We start from the raw sequence: 14,897 nt of genomic DNA, 5'->3' as shown, positions 1-14,897 counted from the left end.
GAAAGAAAGATCCAAATCTATTTATCCATCCAAAAAAACCTGTGTCATTTATATGAAACAGCTATTAAAAAAACAAAACAAATTTCAAAAAATTAAAAAAACTATCGTGTGGAATCATTCTGTAATTCTACATCCAGTGATTCATCTCCAAGGAAATAAAAAACACAATTGGGACAATAAAAAGAACCAGAGCACTCAAAAGAAAAACAAAGTTGGTCTTGTTTATTGTAGCAAGCAAATATGGAGAGGAAACACATTTGGTGTCTGGGAGTGAAGGGGCAAATCAGTCAAATAGCTAGAATGGATAAAAAAACCAAAGACCTAAATGAGACATAAATATCTTCAGTTCTGAAATTGCTGGGAAGCTGCTAGTACATGTGAATATATGAAGCTGCCACCTAAGGGACAAGATACCTAATTGAAATTATGAATCCAGAAAAATTAATCAAGGTTGATAGTAAGAATTTCTACAGAAACTGGCTTTAATAAGATTACGCTTAATGTCACGTCCTACGTGTAACTTCTTCTTCCCCTTACCAAAAAATGCTTTTTGCCACAAGATCCAGCATCAGTTTCACAGCAGTCTGTACACTTGATCCCCACAATGGAGTTTGGCAGAAAAATTCGGAAAAAAATCAATACTGGGGACATCTATCTTCAGCATATGAATTCTTGCTCCCTGACAACAAAATCCTCATCTGTTCACTATCTAAACACCACCTCTGATGATGACAGCAACACACACACTACCTGACCAGTGATTAAAAAAGTCTTTTAGAAAAGGTGAGAAAGGCTTCAACTTTTTAACTTTTTAAATTGTATTTGAAAATACAATTTCCCCAGGCAATTGTATTCACTGCTTTTTGCAGGTGAAAGAAAACTTTTCTATATCCTCCTTTTTCTGCAGCCCTTCCACAAAGGAAGAGAACAAGCCCTGTTGTTAAGTCAGTATTTACAGAGTAAAATTTGCCCATTTATGGTCCTTTACCTCTGTGCAACCCAAAGCCCTTCACAACAGCTTTGGTAAGCAAGTAAATATTATTCTTCTCACTCTAAACACAAGGAAACAATGCTGAAGTGAGACACAAGGCCACCCACAGAACCAGCAATGGACAAGCTGGGTACTTGGGCACCTCAATTTGTCTTTAAAAGGTCTCAGAATAAATCCGGAAAGTTAATGCACTCTATAACGCATTAGTAAGTCATTATGAATTAAGTCATTAACTTGTCTCAAAACACAAACAAAATTCAAAGTAAGGCCACAGTTGTCTCTTAGCCCTCCACTAACAATACAAAATGTCCAGCTGAGTGAGGTTATGCAATATGTAGTTTAAATCCACATTAAGCTTGCTTTAATTTTCTAGAGCAGAGTAATAGGGTGTTCAGGTAAACAAAATGTTGTGCTCTTGTTTTGCTGTACATCTTTTCACAGGCAGCAAGCAGCAAGATAGGAAAAGGTACTGACATGAAAACAAGAGTTTATTGGATTTTTCTTCAGAAGAGTTTTCTGCATACTACAAAGACTATTTGAGAAGGAAGATGTAAACAGCAAATAAGCAGCTAAAAGGAAAAATAGCTGAAAGAAGGCTACAGAATGTCAAAAGAACATGCTAATCATTAACACTTATTATGTAACTAACTTCACAAACCTACAAATTACACTCAGTGACACCATGGCATTTGAAGCCCCAAGCTTACACCAGTTCACACGATCACAGCACCTCTGCTACACCTAGCAAGCACATACAGAGCTCACAATCAGACACAAAGTAGTGAACCATTCTTCTACCTTTAGACATCCACCTACACATTTGCATTAACCTTGTCAACTTCAGTTCATTTAAAGAGAAAAGCAAACTACAGACTGAAGTCATAGTCTTCTCTTTTCTGTATCAATATTTGCTACTATTTCATGTTATTACAAAGTTAAGTCAGAATGTGGTGTCACACTGGTTGCACACATTTTGTGATGTAGGATCAGCTAGCACTGCCATAGGAAAGGCCAAGAACTATCCAGGCATGATGACTGAACCATTATGTCTAGGACACACTCCCCTGAGAGATGCGAGACCACTGTGCTATGCTCAGCCTACAGAGGAGCTTTTACTATACATGGCAATCCTGGCCAGGTAAATCCCACTTCAGACTCAATTACAAGTATTATGTTCTAAAGGTCAGACCATATTTACCATTCTACAACATCTGCAAGACTTAGTGAATTAAATCAATGACTCTCATACAAATCAGAGTGTTAAAAGTACCTTTCTCCTTTTCACTGTATCGGCTTATGTTACTGTTGTCACTATACAAAGGACCAGCAGTTGCATGGGGCTTGCAGCTGTGATACTGAGCGTTGAGGGTATTGACTGTGATGTGGATTAGGTGAAGTACAATCTTGCTGATTTCACAGTCTCTGTAGGGGTACTGTTCAGCAAAAGAGAAAAACTTCAGCTTAAAAACTAACTTTTCTCCTTGAATAGACATTCAGGAAGTAAAACAGAAAAATGACAATAATATTATCAGCTGGATGCCCCTTGCCTTCCCTTTATTATACATTTCCAAATATCTCACAAGAAGTAGGACTCTTGTCAGTTTTCTAGAAAGAATTATTTTAATAAAATATCAAAAGTCCATATTAGTAACATTTAGTGTCTGCACTTCTTTGTATGCCCTACAGAATTTTGTTAGGCATATTAAAAGTATTCACAGCTCCATTTCAGTGCATAAATGCATTACATTTTAACAGCATTTCCTAAAAAGCATCACTCAACTGCAGAATACAAACTGCTGAACTGACACATTCCTCCATTTAAAGTCACTACTGTTTTGTTAAAACTAATTCTAAGTTACTCAAAATACTCCTCACTGGAATTTCATACATAAATTTTCCTATTTTAATATCCATATTTTCCTTTCTCTGGCAAACACTTGAAAAACAATGAAGGCGGAAGAAGCACAAAGTCAGTAGCACAAACTAAATCCTAACTATTTCAGACACTGACATTAAATGCAGTGAGTAAGTATATCAAAGAAAAATGTCCTTTACAGTTCCATTCACTTCCCATGCATTTAGGTTTTCCCTGTAACAAATTTCAAATTGAAGTGTAACTTTTTATGTGGACAGTGTCTTGTTAAGACCACTCACCTTATACAGAATAACAAGCAAAGCCTTTAACCACATCTGCCGAATGTGAGGCTTGAGGGACCAGAGGGAGCAGCGAGGAGGCTGCTGAAAGTAATGCCTTAGCTGAGGACAAGTGCAATATTTCAACACCTGCACCACCAAGGGAAGAAGATGTTTTCCCAGGTTGATGTTATAGTCCATCACCTGTAAAGAACATAGGAGTTACCTCACCAAAATCAAATCCACAGTTTAAATTTTAAGATACACTGGCAAGTTCATAAAATACATTATGCTGAAATAGCTTTGTATTATAGCACAAGTTGATCATGTGTCAATACACAAAACCATATTAAATATATCCCATGTTTAACAGACAGGATGCACCTGTGAGATTTGGGGGTTGTGCAGTTTGGTTATTTGGGGGGTTTGTATTAACATTTTAACATTGTACTGGCAATTTTCCTTTTTTTTTTTTTTCCCTCAATATGCTTGCACATTAGGCATTAGGGTTTTTTAAGCCCCAGGTTCTGGAATCAGGTAATGACACTAGGTTCCCACTCTCCACTGAAGGTAAGAGTGCTTACTATTTCTGCAGGAAGTTTATGCACACAAATCCTAAAGGATCCAAGAATAAAGCAAATGAAAATTATCTTGCTCTAAATAAAATGCTCATCAATCTTAAGTGGTGGTGTTGCTGCATTCAGGCTACTGTGATTATTGTTAGTCACATGCCTTGCCTCCATCATGACCTTTGAAGAGCATCATGCTATTTGGGGCCAGTGGTTTTAATCCTAGGAGTGATTCAAAAGTGCAGTGAAGCCATATATTCCCACTATCCTGACACAATTGTGTTTCACTTGAAACTGCAATGCCATTTTTCATAATCTTCCTATCAGTCGTCCAACATGAGCTATTTTTAACATCACACATGCTGAAATCAGCAGTTAAACCAGATCATAACAAGGCTCCACAAAGCCCTTGTGGCTGATGCTGCCCTGCACTGGTTGACATCCAGAAAGTTGCAGCAACAGGCCAAAGCAGCTCCAGCACAGCTCCCTAGATCTAATGTGCCCCTGCAATTTCAGTGGACTTACTGAATTTTATCAGCAGCTAAACATCTAAACAGACAGTCTATACTTCTTCTATTTAGTTTTTATTAAAACAAGCAGATGAGACTAATTTACAAACCCTAAACTCATGGTCTCAAGTTCTCTCCTGAACAAGCCAACTAGCAGCTTTTCCCTGTAAAATTCTCCAGTTTGATGTGCAGCTGTCTCAAACACTTGTGTTGCATGTGTAGAGCTGAACAGATGAATCTCGTGCTCATCCACGTAGGGTGAGCCAGACGAAGATATGATTGATAATCACCGAATTTGCTCCTACCCCGTAATGCCGTGTTCCCTCAGGGAGCAATAGTTACACAGTACGGGCAGGAGAGGCTCGTCCATAGAAAGCAGCCAGAGCGCTGCCTAACGGAGCAGGAAAATAGGGAACGAAGGAATGATGGAATGAAGGAATGAAGGAACGAAGGAATGAAATAATGAAGGAATGAAGGAACGAAGGAATAAAATAATGAAGGAACAAAGGAATAAAATAACGAAGGAACGAAGGAATAAAATAACGAAGGAACGAAAGAATAAAATAACGAAGGAACAAAGGAATGAAGGAATGAAATAACAAAGGAACGAAGGAATAAAATAACGAAGGAACGAAGGAATGAAGGAACGAAGGAACGAAGGAATGAAGGAATAAAATAACGAAGGAACGAAAGAATAAAATAACGAAGGAACAAAGGAATGAAGGAATGAAATAACAAAGGAACGAAAGAATAAAATAACGAAGGAACGAAGGAACGAAGGAACGAAGTCCGCGGGAGACGCTGCACAACAGCGCCACTGCGCGGGCAAAGGCCGCCACTGCAGAGGAACCCGGGCCCTCGGAGTCCCGAGCGCTCGGAGCTTACGGTGAAAAATACTGAGACATTTGATTTTGTTGGTTTTTTTTTTTTAATCGAACAGTCCACTCGAACCAAGCTTGAAATCAAAATCAGCGATTCAGCAAGCCAACCTAATCCGGAGTTGACGGGGTAAAGCAAGTATTTATGGCTTGGGAAAGAAGAGCAACTGAAATAGATCTCCTAAAAGCTCAGTACTAAGTTTTCACTCTGTGAACACATCTTCGGATTGCAAATGGTATTTCTCTTGTAAAAAAGGTGATTCCAACACAAAGCAGCCCTGCAGCTAAGAAAATAATTCTCTCAAAACATAAATCAAAGTTGATGTTTGCTGCAGAGAGAAAAATCCTGGACTACTAAAGCTCTCAAACTCCTTTTGACATCAGAGGAACCAGGATTCAAATGGTGAATCTGGCTCACACAAGACATTTTAAAGATGGAAGAGAAAGGCAGGGGCTGATATTTACAGCTGCAGTAAGGACTACTTCTGAAATTCAGGGCAATTGTAATCACTGAAATGTGGGCTTCCAAACTTGGAAAACACATGAAAAACATAAATGTGGAAGATGCTGCCCTGTGATCTGAACTGCCACTTCCAGACTCTCAATACAAGAGCAACAGGTCTGAATTTCCTTTTATAGTCATTAATTCAAAACTTCACAAATGAAAGATAATTAACACAGCTATAGTGCTCTGGGACAACAGAACACAATGCATCTGCAGCTGCCCAGTTTGCCTTAACACCATCTATTTTGCTTCCTGAAATATGGATACCTGACATCTCCCCAGCTGTGAAAGTTGGTATCCAACTATCAACATCACATTTAACTTTGAAAAATCACTGATTCCAACACATGAACTAGAAAATCTTGGTAAGAATTGCAGATCCAGAAGAGACAAGGACAGCTGTGAGCAATGTTTGAAAGTTACAGAGGACATCAGAAAACACAGCCCTTTTGGCCCCCTAAGGTAATCCTTTATGAGAGACTGTGATAAGGAAAAAGCATTGAAGTGATGATGATGCTCCACTGCAAATAGGAATACTCTGCAAGTGCCAAACATTTTTCAGTCCAGTATCACCCACTAATCCATCAGTGGGAATTAATTGAGCCTTAGAAGAGCCTTGTGAGGTAGAAAATTATGGTACTCCATACAAGACGGATGGATGGATGGCAAGGATGTGCTTGGTCATTTATCACAGAAATACAGGCAAAAGTTCATAATGGCAATAGCACTCCCTAAGAAAGGGAGAACAGAAAGTCCTGGTGCACTGTAAGGAGGAAAAATGAGTCTGCTGCAAAGTGAAGAATTTTGAAGAGTTCACAGACCATTCACATAGGGAAACAAAACGAGAACACATGGGAGAAGAAGAAAGGAGGAAATACTCATTAGGAAAGGAAGGTATTCGAAAGCTAGTGAAAGAAGGCAGAGGTTAGAAGCAGTCTCTTATTTTTCATAGAGTGGTAGTATTTGCATGTCTCCCTGCACATAGAACTATAATCTCTTTGCCAGGGATTCAGAAACTTTAGACTACCAGTGGAAAGAAATTCTTTCAAAGACTGAAAAAGTGTTGAAGTTTTATGTAGGATTGTTGAGATACTGGGAAACAAGACAAATGATGGACTTTGGACCTGGTTAGCATAAGAGATTTGATAATAAGATCAAACCTCTTATGGCAAGAGCAAACAGAACTTTGAGGATTAAAACAAGATTCAATCAGACTGGTTTACTTGGGAAAAAAAATCATTAAACTCTGCAAGCAAGAGGTGTTGTAATAGGCATAAGTTTGTGTATGTGATTTTAACCTAAACATTGTAGTAAATGTTACTAGTCTTCCTAAAACAGTATATAAGCATTGGTAGTGCACAATAAATTCATATTATGATCACCTATCAGTCTTCCCCATCTCTCTTCATCACCGACATAGGGTTCCCTCATTCAGCCATTATTTCTACAACAGGCAGTAATAAATAGCAGCAAAAACTAGTAAGCGCCTTCACCTACTTGTGCTATCCCAGCAATAAAGGCATTAAAGCAGGTTGAAACCCGCATTTTTTGGGGTGCAATCATGAAGCATCCTTCCTGCTGATCGTAGCCAAGCAGGACGTAGAGATGGCGCTTGACGGTGTTGAAAGCTTTAGCGCTGCTGATGTCTGACTCTGCGCTGCTCTCGTCCTTTGCCATGAACTTCATCAGCACCGTGATGAGCTGGTGGACAGTCTGGTGGTCAATCCCAGCATCCTCTGGCAGCAGGTCTTTTATTGTATTATCGTTCTCTGGGGAAGGTTGTCCTGCGGGCACAACAGACATTGGCATCAGACACTGGAGAATGCCGTGTAACTCTGTAAATCAGAGTTCATTGCTCCATTTCTGCCCAAATACACCCAGTGAAATTACAGGAGACAGGCATGCACATTGTTCCTCTGTTGCCTCAGGTCCAACAGCACAGAAATACCTACTGTGTACACTCAACTCAACTCCATTTCTCAGCTTTCCCATACTGAGTGGAGCACCTTATTTCCCATCCCAGTGCATTTCCACCAAATAGAACATTATTATTCTTCCACATCCATCAAATTCCACTGCCACCAAACTCTCATCTGGTATGGTTATCAGTCTTTTCTCAGTAAACATGAACAGACATCAGTCTTTGACAGTGGAAAATGTACAAAATGGCAAGGGTAGGAAATATGAAAAATTGTACCAAATAACAATTAAACAAAGAATGAAGACTACCCCTATTAGCACAAATCCCTTAAATAACTTGTAGTACTACAATAACTTGTAAATACATAGTGTTATTTTAATATTCTCATTTACCCATATTCTCAATGTGATATGCTATTCTGACAAAGGAATCCTTTGTTGATATAACTGCATCTGTCTTAGGTTCCTCACAAGAAAAACTGCTATGTCTGTAAGTTTAAAAAATAATTTTAAACGTATATTGCTTTTTTAATTGTGAGTGAACAGAGGTTTGTTTAGCTGCTTTGCAAAGCACGGGAGATGGTTGTCATTTCTATTAGAGATAAAAATTAAAACTATGCAGCAGGCAGGAATTTTCAGATCCACTTCTATTAAGAATAATTTTCATTTATTAGTCTTACTTGGGTTAAAAGAAATAACGAACTTTATGTTATACAGTATTTTTTGTTCCAGACAGTTTTCACTGGGATTTTTTACTTAAAAACTCTCCTTCAAAATGGAAATTCTCTATCCAAGCTTTTGCTGGACCAAGATTTGCAGATACAAAAAGAAAACAATGAATTCTGAAATAATTAGCATCAGAAATAAAGCAAAACCATTTTCAGAAGTACTTCAAAAATGTACTCAAAAAGTCATCTTAGCTTCATGGACATAAACTGAGAAATAATCTTTTATTCTTATATAATATTACATCCAGGTGAAAATTTTCCATGGAATTATATCATAAAGACACAATTTTCATAATGATGATATCTGACCATATTATTCAACCCTATTTATTTTCATCTCTAGAATATGTTGTGATATTTTCAATAAAATAAGGAGATAAGACGAAATGAATGAAAAGATCATTGGGCTCTAAATAAACACTGGTTCTTCAAATAGAATTTGAAGAGTAATTAATCTGAAAATATTAAACCATTTTATTTTCACTTGCTGAACAATATAATTTAGAAGCTCAGTGATAAAATGTTCAGCTTCAAAAGTGTTTCATTAACTCTAGCTAACAGACTTCTCCTGACATTTTACTTTTCCAGAAATACTACTACGCTTTCTGATGCTCATTTGTCATACTTTATCCTCATACTTATTTCTCATTTCTCATACTTTAACCTCAGGAAAAACTACACAGTAGAATAGAGTGAAAAAAGCTTTGTTTGAACCCTGATTTGTTTGTCAAAGGTCTACTAAGTATCAAGACTATGGAATGTCATTCGCCCCATTTTTATTTCTGATGTAGAAACCTGCAAAAAAACAGAAATGGAGAACTACTTGTTTAAAACTACAAAAACTGTACAATCCAATTTAATCAATAGAGCTTCAGGATCTGGAAAACTTCTGCTGCTGTCTGGAATGAGTCTTAGGTTATATCAAGCCTGAACTAAACATCAACACAGGGTACATGTTATCACATGAGGCTGTTTAAATCCAAGCTTGGAATGCAAAACCAAGGCAGCTCTGTCTTTACAGTGGCTAGGGTAACTTTTATCCCTTAAAATTCATGTGCATTTGTATGTGTCTATACAAGGTAATCTAGATACACAAACATATCCTCCCCAACCCTCATCAAAACCTTCTCACATCACCAAACACACAGCCAGGAAATATACGGCCTCCACACCTGAATTCAGTCTAGCCTTACCTCCAAAGATTCATCTCTTTATTCATGTGTGACTTATATCAGACCCCTTTACCTCAAATTACTTTAAGGTATATCACAATGTGACATAAAACAGCAGATCAGAATTACATCCCACTTCACCATCCCAACTGTGATCCCTGTCAATGAAACTCTCTCACTGACTGTTCAGGATACTGCCGAGGACATAAGAAAAAATACATGATCCTGGTGTTTAATCCATACAGAATGCACACTGAATTCACCTTGCATTTGGACTGTGCAAGGATGCCTCTTTTACATCTAAAAAGAACAGATGAGCATAAAAACTGGTTCATTCAAGGGCTATGTATAAAATACACGTTTTTCTACAACAGATGTACATCCTCTGTTTAGGAGTCAGTCAGTTCCTTAGCTGAAACACATATGCTCAGTACTGCCAATGCAGAATTAAAAACTGAAACAAATCTCAAAAACATTTTTTTACAAACATACAAGCTTTTAGGAAGAAATAATAAATACGGAGAAGGAGAAAAGGGACAGTAATTAGTCTTCCAGTTTCCAAATAATCTGTCATATTCTGAATCATATTATCAGAATTTTCTTGAGATCAGAAGTTACTTAGCTACATGAAAAATTTTATATATACATTTTTAGTGGAAACTTTGTTTTAACCTTACGTGATGAACTACCTAAGCCTGGAAAGTAAAGTATAGAAATACCAAAATACTAAGAAAGCCACAATGTGTAACAATGCCTACTGTGAGACTGACAGTTCTTATGCAACAAAATCCTTTAAGCCCGGTACTTAGCAGGTGCTTGGTGCCATTAAATTAAGAACAATCATCCACTGATATACTAGTTTGTTGCATCGTGAGTGCTTGTTCCCTCTGTGAGCCTCTGTCAACCCACACATGTGTTCTAAAAGGAAATAGTTTATTTCCAGCTCTCACTGGGCTAGCACAGCAGGGCTATATCCTGATAATTCAGAAACTCCCCTATTTCATTTCACAGCTTAGTCAGCTCCCACAGTGACAAGGTATCTTCCTTTCAGTTGATCATCAAATAAGTTGATATATTTTGATTACGAATTTTTATCTGTTGGACATATTCCAAGTTTTGAAGACAGAACATGAAAATATCTGAATCTGACATCTTTTCACTTCCAAATTATCAGTCTACACAGCATTCAGAGCAATTGACTGTCAGTAGCCACAATTATTAAGAGATTACTTGGATCCTGCTGTGCTACCTATTCTACAGAAGCCTGACAGAAGGGTGACATCTTCAGAAAATGTCAGTAAATACAAAATAAGGGACTTGAAATATCTATAAGCAGAGGAGATAAGTGTAATTAATATACAGTACTGACAGTCAAAAGCATTCTGTCTGCTGTCTTTAAAGCCTGAAAGACTCAAAGATCTGTCTCAAAACAAGTGACCCATGGGACCAGTCTAGCAAATATTTACTTGTGGGCAATCAAACAGAGGAGGGCGAGGCACTGCTGGCATAGCTGACTCCAAAGGCTTATTTACAACTGGAGTCAGCTTTCAGTACAGATTGAGAGCAAAGCTTTAATTTACACTTTTTGGAACCATGCTGAGATGTGATTCAGCCTGCCATTTAGACAACTTCCATCTTGTGTAAGTTTATCTCATGATTCAGCAAGAAAGTCAGAGTTAGAGCCTTCCTTTTCCTGTTCCATCAAAACACACCTCCTTTGTCACACCCACCTGGTGTTTGCTCTGGTGTTCCTCCAAGAGCTGGTGCAGACTGCTCATGTCTGGTCAAGCTCACAGCTTTAGAAAAAAAACAGGAGCAGCTCTGTTTAATAAGGCAGCATTGACATCTTACACTTAGCTTATATTCAGTGCTAGCACATTTATGTTCATTTACTCATGCACTGTTGTCAGGCTGTAGGTGTAACTGCTTGGAACATGCCACTTGTGTGCCCTACAGATTTTGTGCACCATGTTCTATAACTCTAATTTTCTACGTCATTTAATTTTGCAGGTACAAGAGCCAGCACACAAGAGTCTCTGTGCAGCATCTGTAATCAGTCATGAATGATTACCTAAGAATCCCAAAATATTCAGGGGGACTGTGTTGGAAAGAATATATATTGCAGTGTTGGAAAGAAGATTACCTTTTAAGTTAATAGTTCACTAGCACCCAGGTTCAAAAGTTTTATCAGGTCCCATTATATGGGTAAGAGCAATGTAAGAGGCCCAATTTGAATATAAAGATTAATCTGCATTTGCAAAATTCTCTAAATGAGAACAGCCAAGCTTCATCTCTGCTTGGAAAGGCACTCCATACAATCCTATGTTTTTCCAGCACCTAGGTCCCCCTGTAGAAGCCCACAGGAAGGATGTGTTGCATGGACATTGTTTCCTTAACAACAGAATGTTGAATATATTCAAAAACTCATTTGAGACATTAACAGCTGTTTTTAAGACATCTAGCATATGCTGCTTGCACTGATTAATAGTTATGATTAATAAATATATTAGTAATATAAGTATGAGGATTTTTTCTGTAAAATCTGCTTCTATTTAAGACAAAACTACTGCATATTAGCCACAAATAAAAATTAAGATCTAGAAAAGACAAACTAGTCTTGGAGCATTTTATCCTGGCCTTTTAAACAGACATATCTAGACACAATTTGTCTACATCTACTTTCTTTGTCAAACTCATTAACTTGTCATTAACTGAGTAATGCCCAAAGCAGTCAGAAACTGACGGGACAAATACTGACAACTCCAATGTGTACCCATCAATGGGATACGATCCTGGGGGAGAAGACAGAGGTGTGTCGCAAAAACATAAATAGGTACTCAACGAATTTTGGTGGTTAAGGTTTCCGGAAGGGAGAGCGCTCTCTTGGACTCGGCGGGTCCCTTGACGCTGTCCCTCAGGGAGCGCACGCTCTTCTGGCGGTTCCGTGCGAAACGAGCCCGCTTGATCTTCCACATTGCCGCATCACTGAGGTTGGCCACATTTGTCCGGACAGCAGTGATAGCTTTGCAAATGCAAGGACCAAGTTAGGATTCATTCCACAGCACGGGGAGCTCCTACTGCTGCCAAGTGCCAAATGCAACTGGGCCCCGGGTCCCACTCGAGCCAAGAAAGTTTCAAATGAGCCCACGGGGTCCACCTGCAAGGTACTCATTTGCATGTTCTCATTCTGAAAACTGTAAAACCCCAGAAGGCATAACTGTGTTTAAATAATTATGCTGTTTCTTGGTCAAAAACAGATTCTTGAAGCCAAAAACTGAATTTAAGGCTAAGAGAATATAAGGTGCTCCCTATTTAAAAGGGTAGAAATCTCACAAATATGGATCACATTTAGTGTACTCATACCTAACCATGGCCTCTAGTTTTGCCTTACTAACCTCCTGTTCTGCCTGCACCTACCATCCTCATTTTGAACTCAAAAAACCTGTGAGTATTTGATTATGGAGTTACAGTGGTGTTATCAGCAATATCGCTGCATGTCTTAATGGGATCACCAATACTTTTCCACACTCATATCTATAGTGCACTGGAACCCCTTGAGTTTAATCATCTGAGTGACTGAAGTCAGTGAGTCCATCCTCTACATCACCTATCTATTTGAAATGGCAAGGAGAAAGGTTAAAAAGAAATCTAAACATTTTCTTCAGCTTAATTTAAACCACTCCAAAATATTCCTATTTAAAGATACTGCCCTACATTTGCAGCCAGAGGTGTTAGAAACTAGTGCCCAGACTCGCTCCTCAGTCCACAGCAGCAGATCTCAGCACTGGGTCAAGCTACTCACATATGGAGAAGAAAACACCTTTGCAGTTCCATCCCTCTCCTGTGGAGCAGTTGCAGCATCTAGACCTTTTTAGGCACTGGGCTCCATGCAAATGTAGAAGGAAGCATTACGCTGCTGAGGGAACATGCAGTGTTCAGACAGCTGTTCCCATCTCCACCAGGAAAATCAGATGGAAATAGATCTGACTCATAGGCCACCACTTGGGTTAGGAAGTTTTCAATTATTCAGTATTCTAAAAAATTATGCATTAATTAATTTTTAGTGTCTCTCTAGTGAAAGCAAGATTTGGCTTCTCATTAAGAAACCAAGTATAAACAGGACAAACATTTAAAAACATTTGTCACTGCAAAAATAGTTAACTGAGCACTGGCTCTAGGGGTCCATGTATCTCTATGCTGTGCCCCACACATTGCGGCTTTTTTGAGGGTCAAACAACTCCTAGGGCTCACTTTGCACAGATCACCACAGGACAGGGCTGGCCATGATCTGGGACTTGAAGAACAGCAAATGTGACAGCATTAGAACTTCTACAGTAGAATAAGTGGGTTAATGTGGGCTGGAGGTGCTCACAGAACCAGATCACAATTCAACCAAGGCTGGCAATCACATCCTAGTGAAAGCAAAACACAACACCCAAAGGTGCAACAGAATACAGCCTAAGCTGTATTCAGGAAGTAAAAATTGCTTACTTCAATTTATATTATTTTGACCTGAAAGATTACTTAATTTCAGAGAATTTATATACATGAGACCTGCAACTCTCTCAGACTCTTGCCAGCAGCTAAAATTCCAGGCTTGTAAAGAGTGATCAAATTGACTTGGATTATGCTTACTTGTTGGGAAAGGAAATTCTTTGTTGCAGTCCAGATGAAGCTGCGCCTCCAAAGACAGGGTCTCAAAGCGATTCACAAAGAACTCCCAGCTCAGAGCTGGGATATCTGCTTTTAGAAAATGAAGTAGCAAAAGCTTGCTAAGAATTGTGGGCCTATCCTTGACAACTGTGTCAAACTGGAAATCAAGGCAGAGGCAGAGACCCTATAGGGGGAAACAAAGAAAACAACACATAACTGAGATATGAGATCTCTTAAGGATTTTTGAAATAAAGGGAGGTCAAAGCTCATAACTTCTTCTGTCAGTTAGAGCAGGATCAAGGTTTAGCTCCTTTTTTCTACCAAGTCCTTCAAATCAGAACTAACGCTACTGATATCAGAGGGAGGTAAGTAAAGACATAAATAAGCATCATATTTGGAATGTAGAATTTTCTAAGATTCTGAGTAATACAAAGGTACAGGCAAAGTTCTATCCTACTGCATATTTGGTACACAATATCAAAGTGCTTTGCTCATGCTCCCCATCTGAGAAAAACATTACATTTAGGTAACTGGATAAAGCTCTTAATTATAAAAGAATTAATCACCCTGGTTAAACAAGGGAAAAAAGACTACATTGTGAAAGGCATCAGAGGCACTTTGCCTGAAAATTCTTCTGTACATTATCCGCACTAGAATTTTGTCTGGACTGTCAAGATTTAAGCTTGGTAAGAAAGCCCACATATTGAATATGGAAGTGCAGTATACTGGTCTCATTGAACCCAAGTTCAGTAACAGGGTCATTGAACTCAAGTTCTCTGGAAACTATTTTGAAAAGGTAGCAAATGGAATTAAACTAGCAAATATTAACAGCTTTTTGT

The 14,897-nt window shown here is 38.5% G+C and overlaps 1 protein-coding gene across 9 annotated transcripts in view; it reads right to left on the bottom strand.

Annotated features, from left to right (window-relative positions):
* Positions 1-14,897, bottom strand: part of UNC79 (unc-79 homolog, NALCN channel complex subunit) — a 106,405-nt gene that overhangs the window by 50,399 nt on the left and 41,109 nt on the right. For all 9 annotated transcript variants that reach the window (XR_012056479.1, XM_072930364.1, XM_030274890.4 and 6 more), the window contains 6 exons: positions 14,041-14,242; positions 12,248-12,427; positions 11,136-11,201; positions 7,083-7,369; positions 3,146-3,328; positions 2,262-2,424 (listed from right to left, as the gene is read on the bottom strand). Coding sequence is in view for 8 of the 9 variants with exons in the window: in XM_072930364.1 (XP_072786465.1) it covers positions 2,262-2,424; positions 3,146-3,328; positions 7,083-7,369; positions 11,136-11,201; positions 12,248-12,427; positions 14,041-14,242 (1,081 nt within the window). In the remaining variant the exon portion in view is untranslated. The remainder of the gene's footprint in view (positions 1-2,261; positions 2,425-3,145; positions 3,329-7,082; positions 7,370-11,135; positions 11,202-12,247; positions 12,428-14,040; positions 14,243-14,897) is intronic.

Source organism: Taeniopygia guttata, chromosome 5 (genome assembly GCF_048771995.1).
Source record: "Taeniopygia guttata chromosome 5, bTaeGut7.mat, whole genome shotgun sequence".
NCBI classification, from domain to species: domain Eukaryota; kingdom Metazoa; phylum Chordata; class Aves; order Passeriformes; family Estrildidae; genus Taeniopygia; species Taeniopygia guttata.
This window is presented reverse-complemented; position numbering and strand designations above follow the sequence as displayed.